General features: G+C 42.9%; 1 protein-coding gene across 11 annotated transcripts in view; it reads left to right on the plus strand.

Moving 5' to 3' along the window:
* Positions 1-7,308: 7,308 nt before the first annotated feature.
* Nectin3 (nectin cell adhesion molecule 3) overlaps positions 7,309-16,428 on the plus strand; it is a 106,704-nt gene continuing 97,584 nt past the window's right edge. For 5 of the 11 annotated variants that reach the window (XM_063270400.1, XM_063270399.1, XM_063270397.1 and 2 more), the window contains exons 1-2: positions 7,313-7,509; positions 7,939-8,106. In XM_063270400.1, coding sequence (XP_063126470.1) covers positions 7,413-7,509; positions 7,939-8,106 — 265 coding nt within the window. In that variant the 5' untranslated portion in view covers positions 7,313-7,412. Of the gene's footprint in view, positions 7,510-7,938; positions 8,107-8,932; positions 9,319-9,488; positions 9,658-16,428 lie in introns of those variants that run through there. The other 6 variants (NM_001105883.2, NM_001399228.1, XM_063270401.1 and 3 more) reach the window with 5 other exon arrangements.

The raw sequence follows: 16,428 nt of genomic DNA on the forward strand, positions 1-16,428 counted from the left end.
TAGCAGCACTTCTTAACCTGTCAGCTACAACCCTTTCACACAAGTGGCATATCAGATATCCCACATGTCAGATATTTACATGCTGACTCATAACAGTAGCAAAATTACAGTTATGAAGTAGCAATGCTAGGATTGGGGTCATCCTGACATGCTGAACTATATTAAAGGATGACAGCATTCGGAAGGCTGAGAACCAGTGTTCTATAATATTATGTCTTATCTGCTTAGATAATATTCAGCACTATATGTACAGAGAATATTTTGTTTTAAGGCACCCAAATTTTTCCCAATTATTTTTTTGAGATGGACTCTCTCTTCTCCCCTCCCCCTCCCCCTCTCCCTCCCCCTTCTCCTCCCACTCCCCTCCTCTCCTTTTCCTTCTTCCTCTCCCCATATCTACCCCAGTCACAGTGGCCTCAAATTCAAAAAGATTCACCTGTCTCTGCTTCCCAAGTGTTGGGATTAAAGGCCTAGAGTTCCGCACCTGTCTTCTTTAAACTGTTCTTTGTTTTATCATAATGACTTTCATTCACTTGCTGCTCTATGATGGTTAAACAGTTTTATGTAGAGAAACAATGTAGTCAGTCCCGCGCTAAACTCCCACTTGCAGTTTCCCCACATCAGTTCCTCCTTCACCTTCTCATTTTTCTCTCACTTCATTAGCAAACTACCTTATCATTCTCTTACTCAAAATTCTTCAGTTGTTCCCATGATCTCAGACATAATCCAATCATCTTTACAAAATTTAGAACATGGCAGATCATGCCTATACTCCCATCACTTTTGTGTAGGATTGTAATTTTATTTTCTTTCAAATCCTATTTTTAATGATGGTTCTTAAAACATCTTTAAATGCGTTAACTTCCCTTTAGCCCACTACCGAGGATGCTGGGGAAGTGGACTTGTTTAGAAAGGTTCTTTGGAGCAATTCCTGTCTGTGTTGTCTAGAAATCAGCAGTTTAGTTCACAGGTTAGCAGGCATGGCAGCTCGATCCACTCGCAAACACTTCACAGATATACCAGTTCAGTAGAGTTGGGATAGCAAACGGGAATTACTGGCAGTGGTACTACCAAGGAGAGACAGCCAGGCCTCAGTCTCAGCACAAGTCAGAAGAGGGACCTGGAGGAAAGCCAGGGGAAGTTCTCAGCTGTGCCTCTCTCAGGAAATGAAGATCAACGAAGACGTGAGACCCATGAGCATTGCACAGCTAGCTCTATAAGCAAGCCTAGCTTAGCTTCTGATACTGTCCATTGAGTTCTATGTGTACCCTACCAACATCACATGTGCTCCACGTGTCTTAACCTGAGCATGTGCTCAGGTCTGTCTCAGCTAACATCACTCTGCCAACCAGTAAGAGTCCATGGAAGCAGCAAGAAAACTATAGTATTACCACCTGAAGTTTTTTGGTGTGGTTTCTCTCTATGGAGTCCTGACAAGCGCAACTCAACTATGAAATGTAAGGTGAACCAATGCCTGCATATTGTTAGCACGTGTCCTTTCAGAAGTTCACTTTAGCAGAACATCCTTTCACCTGTGTCTGCTTCAGCTAAATGTTCCTTCAGGAATCTATCAGCCTTGGTCTTTCACCTGTGTCCACTTCAGCTTAAACGTTCTTTCATGTGTTTGCCCCAGCAAAACATTATCTAACTGGTTTTCCCAAGAACCCTTAAATTTCTAATTCATAGGATGGCCAAGACTATGCACCCAGCCTGGACTACAGGATAAGACCCATTCTCAAAAATTCCAAGCCAACCCAACCCAACAGCCCAAACAAAATATCTGTTGTCTTTGGGTTTTATTGCTGTGAAGAGACACCACGACCAAAGCAACTCTTACAAAGGCAAACATTTAATTGGGGCTGGCTTACAGTATCAGCGGTTCAGTCCATCATCATCATGGCAGGAAGTATGGCACCATGCAGGGAGACATGGTGCTGAAGAAAATCCTGAGAGCTCTACAACTTGATGTGAAGGATGCCAGGAGACTCTTCTGCACTGGGTGGAGCTTGAGCAATAGGAGACCTTAAAGCCTGCCTACAGTGGCATGCTTCCTTCAACAAGGCCAGGTCTATACCAACAAAGCCACACCTCCTAATAGTGCCAGTTCCCATAGGCCAAGCATATTCAAACCACCTCATCTGCCAACCTAAGTTCATTTTAATCTTCTATCTTATATCCTTTTTATTCTACCCTCTAGTGGCACAGAAATGCTTGTGGTTTCCAGAGCATATAGTAACATGTCATGTGTCTGTAAGTTCCAACTGTCATTCCTGTTTTTCTCTCTTTTGCTGTTGTTGCTTTCCTTTCCCCCCTCTCTCTTATCTTTATGGAAAACATCTGGCTACACGTTAAGACTGTCCAAATGTTGTTTTGACTGAGAAGCTTTCCCATTCTTCTTAAGGTAAAGCTTTGCCCTCCATCTCTGTTCCCTTTTCAGTATGCATCTTTAAATCTATGCATCTACTAGTATTAGAGTTAGTATTTGTTTTTGTTTTTTTTCCCCCCAGAGCTGAGGACTGAACCCAGGCCTTTGCACTTGCTAGGCAAGCGCTCTACCACTGAGCTAAGTCCCCAACCCTCAACTATATTTGTTAATCCAACCTACTTTATTATTTAACAACTCAGTCTTGTAGCAAAGTTCTTCTTTCTGCTTGAATATGTTTCTTTTCAAGCAATGTTCTTTGGAATGCTGTCATCACTACAGAAGGATAGGGAGGTAAACTACATTTTAGCAGTAGAGAGATGTATGACATGCGCATGCTCTCCCTGTTTGCTTGAGGAGTCCAACTCTTTTCCAAATAATCTACTAATCCCACAATGACTCATAAGTTCAGTCAACATGTATAAATGAAATAAATCACCACAGAAAATGAGAAGTTTGTATTTGGTTTTTAACATATCTGGATTAAAAAAAATGACTAAGACCTATGCATATAAGAAGTGCATGCTGACAGGAGCCTGATATAACTGTCTCCTGAGAGACTCTGCCAGAGTCTGGCAAATACAGAGGCAGATGCTCTCAGCCAACCATTGGACTGAGAACAGGGTCCCCAATGGAGGAGTTAGAGAAAAGATTGAAGGAGCTGAAGAGATTTGCAACTCCATAAGAAGAACAACAATATCAACCAACCAAACCCCCCAGAGCTCTCAGGGACTAAACCACCATCCCAAGAGTACACAAGGGTGGACCTATGGCTCCAGCTGCATATGTAGCAGAGGATGGCCTTGTTGGGCGTCAATGGGAGAGGCCCTTGGTCCTTGCTGGTCTTGGCTTGATGGACCAGTATAGGGAAATGTCTGGGCAGGGAGGCGGGAGGGAGTGCGTGGGTGGGTGGGGGAACACCTTCATGGAAGCAGGGGGAGAGGGGATGGGATAGAGGGTTTCTGGAGGGGAAACCAGGAAAGGAAATAACATTTAAAATGTAAATAAAAAATATCCAATAAAAAATGTAGAAAAAGGGTTGGGGATTTAGCTCAGTGGTAGAGTGCTTGCCTAGCAAGCACAAGGCACTGGGTTTGGTCCCCAGCTCTGAAAAAAAAATTTAAAAATGTAAAAAAAAAAATTAATAAAAAAAGGTAACAGTATCATATCCCTGCTTTCAGGATCACCTGTGCTAAATGTGTTTCGCCAAGGAAATAGAAAGTTTTGCTTTTTTGACTTGGGGCTTTTGTTTACATGTATTGGCAGATTAATGCTGGCTCTGTGCAGTTCAAACAGGTTTTTTTTTTTTTTTTTTTTTTTTTTTTTTTTGGTTCTTTTTTTTTTCGGAGCTGGGGACCGAACCCAGGGCCTTGCACTTCCTAGGCAAGCGCTCTACCACTGAGCTAAATCCCCAACCCCCAGTTCAAACAGTTTTACATAGAGAAAAACGATGCCTATAAGTTAAGATGTACAGAGATAATCATAGAAAAACTGAGCATCGCTTGGGGTCTGATGGTGGAGGTCCAAACTATTTAACTGAGAGTCACAGAGGAAAGTGTTGCAAAGGGGTTGGAAGGAGTCTTGGTTAAGAAGGGGCACATGAAATCTCCTAGAGATAGAGCTTTATCTGGTAGGAGTGAAGTTATTGCCTCTAGAGTCCTGGAAACAAAGGGGGAAGTTTGGGTTATCCTTGCTCAGAAGTTCAGAGAAGACATGCTGAGCTCTCTGGAGAGCTCCTCTGAGGAATGGATGAGAAGAGCTTCGCTGGGGCAGGTCGCTCTAAAGACTGTGAAGAATTTGATATGTATGGTTTAAACTGAAAGTCTAGAAGCAAGTCCTAAAGACAAGGTAAGGTAGACTCGGGTGGGGGCGGGGTGCTGTTGGAAGCAACAAATGGGAAGAAGCAAGCCCTGGAATCCAGTGACTTATCGATGGAACCTATCAGGAAGCCAGTTAGTCGACTGCAGGATTGCAGCCCTAGCATTAGGAAAGCAGAGTGCAGAATTCTGGGAGGACACAGCTCAGAGACAATCGTTGGAAATGCAGTACCAGAGCTGGCTCAGTCGTGAAGCTGAGCATACAGGAGGAGCTGAGTTTAGATCTCTGCTGGCCTGGCCTGTTTGCCAGCTTTGTGGCATTAGTTTCCATCTTGGTCTTGCTCAGGCTCACTCTTCTCTAAGGGAGTCCTCAAGGATGCTCTCTCATTGAGAATCTTCCTGGTCCTTCTCCTAGTCCATTTTCCCCTCCCCCACCCCCTTTTTTTCTCCAGACAGGGATTGGAAGATGGGCCCTATTATTCTATTTTGCCCAGCTAATTGGCTGATCAGTTCTTTATGAACGAATCAGAGGTGATGGAAAACAATCTTTACACATCTTAGAAACCAGAGAGCTGCAAATAGCATGACAATGCCAATGTCCTGACTGCAACTACATCTCCAGCCTCAGCAATCAGCATCTGAATACATAGGGCACAAAACAATCCCCAAATGACAGTGAGCTAAGAACCTAACCTGTTTCCTAGAGGAGCAAACACAGAGGCGTCTCTAGATCTCCCAGGTTAGGAAAGTTTAGTTTATTTGATAATTCCAGTTTAGTGAGAGGCCCTGCCTCAAAGAAAGAACTATTGATGAAGATATGCAATATTGATTCCTGCCTTCATGTGCATATGCATGCAGGTAATATGCATCCCCCAAATAACACACACACACACACACACACACACACACACACACACACACACACCCCACACAAATAAATAAACAAATGTATCATTGATGGCAACTAAGTCAAACTCTTAAGCAACTGTCAGAACCAATTTCTATCTCCAACTTGCAACATGATCAATACATGCTAAAGTCTTGAAAATTTTAATGAATTTCTGTTGAATTTTTTTTAACCATTAGACAGGAATTTGAGTATGGTATGTCATGTTGGTAGAGTGGTTATTTAATCATCCAATCTGGGGTCTGAGTGCTTCCTTTTTAGTAGTAAAAAAAAAATAGGAACCTGGGGTGGTCCCTTGTAGAACTTTCACTTTACAGGGAAATGACAAGACATTGCTCATTACATGTGTGGAGATGAACTGAACTAAGTGTACAGAATGTATGGAGGTGGTTCTTGCACAGTTTATCCTTGACAATCTCAATGAAAAAGTGTTGAAAGTTGGGCAAGCAGAAGCAGTGCAAACTAATGTTTTTAATAAGATTGTGTTTGATATAAGGTTGAAACTTCTCAAAGGGGTACACACTTCTGTGAATTTGTACCTTGCTTGTAGTCATTTGCACAATTCTTTTTCGGAATCCTGTTGGCCTAAGTGGCTCACATCACCTACAGTGTCTATATGGTACCAGAGTCCAAACATTCTATAAACCATTGTTCACCTCATCCACTAGGGAAAAGGAGTGCTTCTTTAATGTGGTTACTGATGATAGGGACAATCAGTTGACATATATAATGTCTAACCTGTTTTACAAAGGACTTGTTTGGTCAAAGGATTTTACTAGCCTCAAACTTTTGAACCAATTTGAAATCACCAGCACTTTCCATAATTACTTCACTGTAAATAGAAAATCTGTTTTCTTAGGTAAGAGTTAATGAACTCTGATTGGCAAAGAGTCTTTAAAAGTGGGATCGAGCCCACCTTGATGCTTAACCTGAAATAATGAAACTCTTCTTGGCATTAGACTTGTGTTACTTTTTCTTCAGATGTTTTTCCTAACATGAAAATATGTATTTCAATATGCAATGGGATAAAAAAATCTTAATGAATTAGTTCTATTTCTCAACCATATTCTTAATGGGAATTTATCTGTAAAGTTAGACAACTGAAATTTATATGAAGCCCAATAATGTTCTCATGTTACAGGTTTTAAAAAAAATAATTCTAGTTTTTGGAGAAAAAAGTTTTATTATGAAATGGAAAATCTTTTTCTTTGGTCTGAGTAGAGTTTGGTGAGGACAATGTGCTCTCAGACTAGAGATTTGGAAAGCAGAAAATCATTTCCTAAGTAAAGTTTTTAGTTAAAAAGAAATCTCGAGATCTCAATGGTGTCCACAGGAAGGCAAGAAGGAAATTCTGGCAGGCAAAAAAAAAAAAAAAACAAAAAAAACAAAAAAAAACCACTGGACGTGGGGGTGGGGGAATTGGGGAACTGGCAGACAGGGAGGGTTGGCAGAGCACTTAACCTCTGTGCCTAGGTTCCTGCAACTGTCAAGTAGGGATAATAGTAATTGCCACCCTCCCTGTGATATGAACGTGTGCTTTGACATCTCTGGCTGAAAGTGCCATATCAATACAAATTATTATTATTAGCACATAATGCGTGTATTCGCATAAAACACCAGCGCATTGCTTTTCATTCATTATATCACCTCTCTAAGCACGTTTTCTCCATGTCTTTGCTTCGTTTATAGGAGAGAATATAAGCATAGCAAGCTACTATCCACTGTTTCCATATAGAGAGGACTGTTTAAAAGCTCCGTATCACCCTTGTGAGATAGCCTCAACCTGTTAATTCCTTATAGCTTTTGCAGCAGATGGCACAGTAGCCCCCAAATTAAGCCTTTGGCACCTTTAAAAATGTTAGCTAAATTATTTTTCCTGGAATCTGGAACCGTCAGGGGAAGACTGGGGAAATGAAATTGGCTAACAATATTAAAATTTTGGTTAACATTTAACTGAATCGCAGCAACGTGTTAAAAGTGCTATCTAAACAGATAATTAGCTGGTAGTTGCAGCAGTGGGCTCTGTCTAAATTTAGCAGTGAAATTAGATTTAGGGAATGTGAAAATAGGGGAAGAAGTGTTCTCAAGGGAAGCAGTGGTGTCAGCACAGCTGAGGGATGTCACAATAGCTACATTTTGTCAATTATGAGCATCATCGGGGGGGATCTCCCCAGCAATGCAGGGCAAGGTTTATTCATAAGTGCATCTTGAGGATAGGTGGGAAGGCGATAGAAAGCAGTGACTGCAGGAAGACTGGGGCAGGCAGATGGAGGGAGAAAGAAGGAAGGGAGTGGAGGTAAGGAATAGAAGTAGCCCCAGTGCTGGGAGCAAGATAAAGAGAGCCTGGATAGAATGCTACGGAGGTGAGTAAAACATCATAAATCAGTGTTGAGACGAGGAGATCCTAGTAATTCAAAGTCTTGAGCACAGCGTTGTCTTGGGCACCAGGCAAGCTTAACTTTAGCTGCCACAGGCTTCTCTCTGGGTGGCTGATGGTATTCTTATTGGAGCACATCTATAGCTATCTGGTGGAGATGTTAGGACCAACATAAAATTAATGGTGTCCAGCCTTAGGAGAGTGTCCTCCGCTTCCACCTCCCCCGCAGATAGCCCAAACTGTTCATCCATCTCCTTCCCACTACAGTTACTGGGGCTTCAAGGTCAAGTCACTCTGGCTGTGCCGGGCGGGTATATGAGGAGGGCAGGGCAGACAAGCTTTTGGGGGTTGAGGGAGGGTTATGGTGAATCACAGGCGCTCCTCTTTTAAGGGTAAATGTCTAATACTTCCCGAGGTCACTTTTCGGAGACTAATTCAAAGAGAAACAAGCGAGAAAATAAAATTACACGTGCGAACATGCGAACGATCAAAGAGAAAACAAGACCACACTCGAAGCCCTCGCAGTGGGAGAAATCCATGGCCTCCTGTTGCCGGTCGCCTGGCGCAGAAAGTGGACAACCAGGCAAGGCAGCCCAAGAGAAGCAAAAGCTAAAGAGCAAACCTTCCGGGGCCCTTCCTGTCCTCAGGCAGATTCGCTGACCTCTCCAACAAGCATCCCTCCCAGAGAAAAAAAGGAAGGTTAAACGCCTGGGCCAACGCGCGGCCAGGACAGCGAGGCAGGATGCCCCTGGGGAGGAAGGAGGAGTGGAGATTCTCCTTTCAGTCCCCACGCCTGGGTGAGGAGGGAGAAGGCTGGTCCAGCCCCGCGGCATCCAGCTTCCCAAATTAAGCACCTCCCGCACGGACCAGCGGAGAGTGGGTTCCGCACCTTGCCTTCCCCGAACTCCCTCCTCCCCCGTTCCCGGTTGTTCCCCGTCCCGCTGGGGAACCGCCACACTCAGGAGGAGAGAAAGGCAGGACTGGGAGTCCCGCAGCCCTCCGCCTCAGAGCGCCTCGGTGTGCCCCGGCGGCCCCGGCCCCGCGAGGGGCGGAGTGGGCGAGACCATCTCAAGCGCTGGCGAGGGGAGAGACGAGGCGGGGCCGAGGGGCGGGGCCGCCTTTCCTGGTCCAGATTGCTTAGCCTCGGGAGAAGCCCGGTTTTCCAAGTGGATGAAGTTTTTTTTCTTTCTTTTTTTTTTTTTTTGAAGTGGGAGGAGCGTGTGGGGAGAGAGGGTGGGAGGAGACTCGGCGGGGTGTCTAGGCGTCCGGGCAGCCGGGCGGCGGGGAGGGCGGGCTCGTCCGGGTAGTGAGGGTCGGCGGCTCCCCCTCCCGCAGGGCGGGGTGGTGCGTTCCGAGTTCCCAGGAGTTCGCGGCGGGCGGGGACCGCGGGGAGGGGAGTGGCGGCGGCGGCGGCGGCGGGCGGCTCCCGCTTCAGCCTCGGCAGTGGCGTCGGCGACGGCGGAGTCGAGGCAGCCGCGAGCGCTCGGCCGAGTGGCGGCGGGCGGCGACGGCGCAGGAGCCGGGGGTTGAGGACACGCGCGCTGGCCCTTCCGCGCCGCGGCCGCCGCCGCCGCCGCCACCCAGAGCCTGAGGCGCCGGGGCGCGGGCGAGCGGGTGGGCCGGGGCAAGGCGGGCATGGCGCGGACCCCGGGCCCGGCCCTGTTGTGTCCTGGAGGCGGCAAAGCACAACTTTCCTCGGCGTCTCCTCCCGCGGCCGGACTCCTGCTGCCGGCCCCGACGCCGCCGCCGCTGCTGCTGCTGCTCATTCCCCTGCTTCTCTTCTCCCGGCTCTGTGGTAGGTGAAGCGGGCGAGCGAGGGGCAGAGCGGGGCGGGCGCGGGCGGCGAGGCGAGGCGAGGCTAGGCAAGGCGGTTGTGCCGGGCGGTTGGCTGCGCGAGCGGCCACCGCGGACTTTGCCTGGAAACTTTTCGCCGCGCCCCGGGCGAGGCCCGGGAAGGGCAGGGAAAGCGAACAGGGCGCCGACCGCTGGCTTCCCGTCCCCGAGGCCGCGCGGGTCGTCGCGCTGGGCCCCCAGGGCTGGCGGTGGAGCTCGGTGCGCGGAGCCCCGCGTGCCCCGGGAACCGTTACTTCCGAGCTGATGCGCCGAAGCGGAGAGCGCGGACTTCTGGGCTGAGGTTAGGATGCCGGGATGTATGTTGCCGCCTCCTCCTTTCTCCCCGATGAAACTTGAGCTCCAAGTCCGGAAACCGTGTGGACACTAGCCCGGCGCGCTGAAGCCTTCGGGTCCACGCCTCTTGGCCTCCGGGAGAAGGCACCATCTTAAAAACCCACCCTGCGGTAGCATCCCTTCCAGCAGGATTTGTGCCCTGGCAACCTTTGGATCTTTGGGTTGATCCCAGCTGGAACCTGCACGCCTCCTTTCAGTTGTTGGACGTCCTTCACGCAGCCCCTGGTTATTTTAGAAGAAAACCTTGTTTCCAGGGACTCAACATTTACCTTTTGAATACATATTGCATCTACTGTCCCCTGGCTGTTGAAACAAGTAGCCTCAGGTTTCTCCCGTGTGCCTTTTGTATTCCAGGTTTAGGAGCTAATCTCTTTGTAAGTTCTCTTCCCGGAATCTGAGACTAGTTTAGAGACCCACTTCTTAAGGAAGATGAAAAAATTGATAAATTTGCTTTTCATGCCAGAGAAGTGGACGTGATAATCAGTGGACGGCACTGATTTGGTGAAGTAAAGCTACCATTCTTAGGAGATTGAATGTCCGGGTGATATCAGAATGCCGAGAGGTGTTGTTCATTTAAGGTTTGCCGACGGGAAATGGAGGAATAAAACTTAGGTTGTTCAGACACTGGTTCTCAGTGCATATGAAATCTTAAAGCTGTTGTTCTACCAGTATTTGTTCTAAGGGAGAGATGTGTACGGGGATTTCCTTAGTGCTATCATGCAGAGGAAAGAAAATCTGCTACTGGTAGGTGAGTCAGGGTAGTTGGTTCAGAGGGAGAGGAAATTATGTTGAGATTGAGTGCCACTTACAGACTGAGAATTTTAGTACATTTCCAGTGCTGTAAGGCAAGATTTTGATTTACACGGAGTGCTTTGTGATAAAGGACACGCTATCTAGTCCAGTTTGCGTATCCCCACTCCCCAGATGTTTGGTCCTGAGAACAGTTTTTTAGCCCTTTAAGTTGTTAACTCACTTTAAAGGTAATATTAAATTCTAGATTGAATTTGTATGTTGTTCATATGAGCCATTAAGGAGAATCGTGGATGGTGCTTAATTAGGATTTCAGATTCATGATAAGTGGAAGTGGGGGGTGGTGTAGATAGGCATTTTACTGTGGTGACTTAGTTTGTGGTAAGTACTGAAGGAGTGTTTGTAGGTCTAGAGGGCGTTTTGTCTAGACTAAACCCAACGGGAGACTGAAATGATGCAAAAGTTGTTAGAGGAAATAGTTTGCATTGGGAATTTCATCGTGGCTGTGTCAGTGAGTTGTTTATTACTTCTGGGAACAAACATTAGTTTTTCCATAGAAGAAAATACATTTTAAGGGGATCCTGTATAGTGTTCTCATAGAGAAGGATGATCAGTTATTTTAGAGCCCAGTAAACTAAGCAGTGTGGGGAAGCACACTGATTTAGTCTGTATAGGAGTTTTTAAGAGTCAACTCTACTTGGCTGTTGTAGGTACAGATAGTAGCCATGTTACTGCGTCCCACTCATTTAAAGGGCTGCCTTTTTGGGCTTGTGTTATAACACCCTAATTTGCAAGTGCTTATGACACTTTTTTTTAATCAGCCTCTATTTTAGAATGCAGTGTTTGAATAGGACACAGTTGTCTTGACTTAGTAAGTATAGAAACGATTTTCATGTGAGCTTTTTTTAAATTCCCCTTGCTAACGACCTGTTGATATATGAATGATAGTAATATTAACATCCCACAGTACTAACACGCTTTGACTCATGCCTACTGTTTGAATGACTCAGTTTGAATGATTGAATAGAGTTTTAGAGTAGGTTCGTAAACTTTAAAAAAGATGACCCTGCCTGATTGTTAATCAGAATGCTCTTCTTTATCATTTACGGTTTTAAAATTTTTAGACAAGTTGGTTTAAATTTAGCATTGCATTAGTTGGTATGTTTAACATCATCATGTTAATGTGACTGCTAAAAATACCCCTCATCTCTGGTAGACCTTATATTTTAAAAAAAATATATGTAAATGCCAGAGTTGGTAGTGCTTGGGGACTGTCCGATATCTCATTTGAACAGCTAAACTTTTCTCCTGGGGTCTTGGGGACAGGGTCTCACTGTCTAGTTGACATTGGCCTCAAATTCCTGATCCACCTATTACCCTCCTAAATTCTGGGATTATGTAAGTATGCCACCATATGTAGGCTTTGAGAGCTGAAGTTTTAAAGAGCTTCAGCGATGGAGAAATTGCCAGTTTTTTTACAGTCTAAGACATTCTAGTTACAAGGTCTAAGGGACCAAGTTTGTGACATCTGACCCAAACCCAATTTCTTTAAGTCTGAAATTCCATATTCCTTTGTAATTATAATTATTAATTGATATTGTACGTGGCTTCCTCTTTCTTCCTACATTTTTTGGGGAGGTTGAGAACATTGTTTTATCAGCAGTGTGACATTGAAGTATTAGGAAGTGGGAGTTTTGACCGTTCTATGGCCATTGGTCTTTGGGGTTCTGCCACCATGGCTCTGCCTTTTGACCAAGGCTTTGTCTTATAACGGATGTTTAGAAGGTGGTGGCAAATAAGCTACCATATAATTGCAAACCTTTAAAAACACTTTGAATAGTTTTAGGGACTTTCTAAGCACTTGGGAATGCATGGTTGTCAGTGTGTTGCCCACAACATGCTTGCAGTGTTCCCATAGAAAGGAAGGAAGGGGATTGCAGGAAAGGTTAGTGTTTCTGTAAAGAAGTGTATGAGTTTCTAAATGAGTCTGCTCTAAAGGGGATAGAAGAACAGTAGGGAAACAGACCTACGTGAGGCCAAAACTCACTTTATTGTATGTATGTATGTATGTATGTATGTATGTATGTGTGTATGTATGTGTATATATTTCTCTAGAGATGGAATCTAGGGAATTACATATTATTAGCAAGTACATTTACAACTGGACTATAGCCTGACTCTTAAAAATCACTTTAAAAAATCATTTGAGTTGGCCTTTCGTGAAGTTAGACAGGGTAGTGATATATCTGTCTGTTTCTCCTCCCTTTTCTCACCCTCTCACTGAAACTTCTGATTTAGTCACTAAAAAGTCAATCTGATTCTGAATGAAGATTGCCACTTAGTAAAGATTAATTATTTGCAGGTTACATGTAGTATCCTACTGATATGGTTCTTAGAATATTAAAAGAAAGAATTAACTAAAACACTTAGAATACATAGGTGTGCTTAGAGTACATAGTACATGCTAGCTTACTACATTGTATATTATAAACTGCCAGTCCTGGCTAGGGGACTCTTAATCCCAAATAGTCGAGTTTTCTAAATAATTGTTACTTCACACGTTTATTAGACTATATAACATAATCAGAAATGTTTATTAGATATACTTTATATAAACAAAGATCTAGCTGTTTCAGAAAACTAGAATATAGTCAAATTAAATGTGTATTAGTGTGGAAACAACTTGAATCCTCCCTCGGCCATGTTGAATGTGCTTTAAGATTTGGCAAGTTTCCATAGGGTCACTTAGAAAATCAGTGATTATATTGAACATGTGGTGTGGAGAAGGGAAGGGAGACACAATCTGGACACTACTCTGTATCTGTAACATCGGGTTAGGGTCTGTGTGAATCTTTATGAATTATTGGAATGGCATCCAAGGAGCGATAGGAGCGATAAAACCTTGCTTCTTTGTACAGAATCAGAACTAGGTATGTGTGTGCTTTTATTATGAATATTTATTGGCACACCTTACTTATGCCAGCCTTGTTGATGTCATCAGACTCTTAATTTGAAATACTTGGGATTGGGTATGTTTCAGGTTTAAGATAAAAAATAAATAGAATATTTTATTTTATGTGAAAATGATTTGTTTGTTATAAATAATCATGTGGGCCTGGTGCTTATGGAGGTCAAAAGAAGGAATCAGATCCTCTGGAACTGGAGATGAGAATTGTTGTGAACCACCATGTGGGTGCTGGGAACTGAACTTGGACCCCCTATGGGAACTGCAGATGTCCTTTACTGCTGAGCCATCTCTCTTGCCCTGAGACTTGGGTATTGGAATATACATACAGGTGATGTGATATCATGATAGGACCGATCTAAATGTGTTCAAGTTTCTCATATTCCTTGTACACTTAACTTTAAGGTAACTTCATACAATGTTTTCAGTAACTTTGTGCATAGTATGATATTTTCTACTTGTGGCAACGTGTGCAAAGGTTTTTATTTGGGAGCATCTTGAATTTGGGATTGTGGATGTTCAACTTACATATTTGCATATACATACATATGTATTAGTACCTTACAATTTTTTTTTCTTTTTTTCCGGAGCTGAGGACTGAACCCAGGGCCTTGCTTGCGCTTGCTAGGCAAGCGCTCTACCACTGAGCTAAATCCCCAACCTTTTGATAATGCATCTTGCATCTTTATAAAGAAGTAAACTTTCTAGTTATTGCTTGTCATTAAAAAGTAATTGAAGAGAAGCTAGCTTTGATAGTCTTATTAAAAATAAGACTTATTTGATAGTCTTATTAAAAATAAGCATTTTGACATTCTGTATTTTAATTTACCTATTAAAACTAGTAAGTGTATTTCTATAGTGTCCTGTTAGCTCTTAGCCTTCATAAAAATTCATAGTAAGAGCTGTATAATTTATAAAAGACATTTAATTAATAAATACTACTATATGTAAATTGGAGTAAAATAATCCTTAAGACAATAATGGAATTTTAAATATTCTGTGTGCTAAGCATTCAGAAAACACTTTGAATATCCATACATCATTAGTTTGTTGTACTTTTGTCTTTTAAATATATTTTTGCTTAAAATTGCCTTGTAATTCTTAAACACATGTACTTTACTGAATTTCATTAAGCTCATGATTTAAATTTTTAAATTTTTTTTTTTGTTTTGGACACAAAGTCTTACTATGTAGATATGTCTAGCTTGCAACTCACTATGTAGACAGGTTGACCTCGAACTTGAGCTCCAGTGTGCTTCTACCACCCAGTGCTGGGCTTAAAAGAATTTGTCACCACCCCCAACTTATGTATTTTTCATGTGTGTGCATGTCCACATGTGTGTGGGTGCACATATTTATGTAGGTGTTTGTATGTGAGTGTGCACATGAAGGCCAGAGGTAGAGATTGACGGTCTATTTTTTCTCTTTCTCTCCGTATTCACTGAGGTAAGTCTCTTGCACCCAGAGCTGGAAGGCAGGGATGGTCTGGCTGGCCTGGAGATCCCCTTGCCTGTTCCTCCCAAGGTTGCCATTACAACCTCCCAGCATTTATGTGGGTTCTAGGGATCAGTACTTTTTTGCTTACATGAAAAGCACCTTAATTATTGAGCCTTCTCCCTTCCCAGTAAGATGTTTATTTATTTATTTTTAGTAGAGTCTGACAGTTCGTTCATTTAGGTTTATTAAAAACATTGTTAAGGGTGGACTTGAGTTTTTTTTTTTTTTCCCTAAATGGCTCTTTTATAGGTTATCAACTTAAAATTTCAGTGAGGATTGCCTCACATTTGTCTTCATAATTCTATATTGCATATTTTGTGGTTACCTTACAAAGGATATTTATGCTTATGTTATAACTTTTATACATTTGCTTTAAACTAGTGTAGGCTTATTTTCTTGTAGGCTTATTGATTGCTTTCCATTCATGTACTTAACGTACAAGCAGGGAAGAGAAGAGCTGGTGTATTGTGAGTTGGAGGGCATGGAGTTCCGAGGTGTTTTGAGAGACACTTTTAGAATCTTCCCCCAGATGATTCTACTTGTTGCAACCTTTCATTTACAGTCTGACAGGATGAGCAGGCTCTGAAACAGATGCACTGCACCATCTTCTTCACCTTTCTGTATTTGCATGTGCTTGTCATGAGGGGGGCACTCAAGTTTCTTAAAGAGTTTAACAACAAAATCAAGCTTAGTCTTAAGTGCACATGCGTATAATATGGTGTAATAAAACCTACATAATTTTGTTTTCCTAACATTACATTTAAAGGTTTAAAAAGTAAACATGACATGAGGTAACCAAATACCATTTCAGCATTTAATTGATAATAAAATTGTAGATATTTATTTTTTATGTTAGTTTTTCAGTCTTGTTGGCATTTTACACTTAAAGTTGGTTTCAATTTAGATAAGCCACACTGAAGGCACTAAGTTGTGAGATGAATTGTAGATGATGTCTACCCTTTCAGACACTGAAGTAGTAAACTGTAAATTGTCTCTGAAGTATGTTATCCTCTTTGGGCCTAAAGTCACATTGTTCTACCAACTTATACCCTAAAGTACTTGCTGTAAGAATGGCCTTCCTCACAAAGGCATCCTTCACAACTGCTTACATATAGTGAGAATGTCAATCCATTTTCCTGTGGTTTTATGTTCAGAATAGTGTTGGTAGGAGTTTTTCATGGAACATTCATCTTGGGAAGAAAATACCATGATTAATGTATTTGGGGATTGAAAAAGGTATATACTATATATTCAATACCTCTCACAAGTTCATGGTGTGCATTACATTATTAGTGGGCTAAGAACTTGCTTTATGAAGCAATCTATTATAACTATTCTTTTTACGAAAAATTATGTTGTAAAAGCTATACTATATAAAATATGTTTAGGCAGATATGAGCTGTTGAGATGTATTTTAAATTTGAGGTTCAAACTGGGGAAGATTGATAGGCCCGGCTTCTTTCCCGGCTTTCTTACTTTCCCATTGTAGTTTGTTTTGTTTTATCT

Source organism: Rattus norvegicus, chromosome 11, assembly GCF_036323735.1.
Source record: "Rattus norvegicus strain BN/NHsdMcwi chromosome 11, GRCr8, whole genome shotgun sequence".
Classification (NCBI taxonomy): Eukaryota; Metazoa; Chordata; class Mammalia; order Rodentia; family Muridae; genus Rattus; species Rattus norvegicus.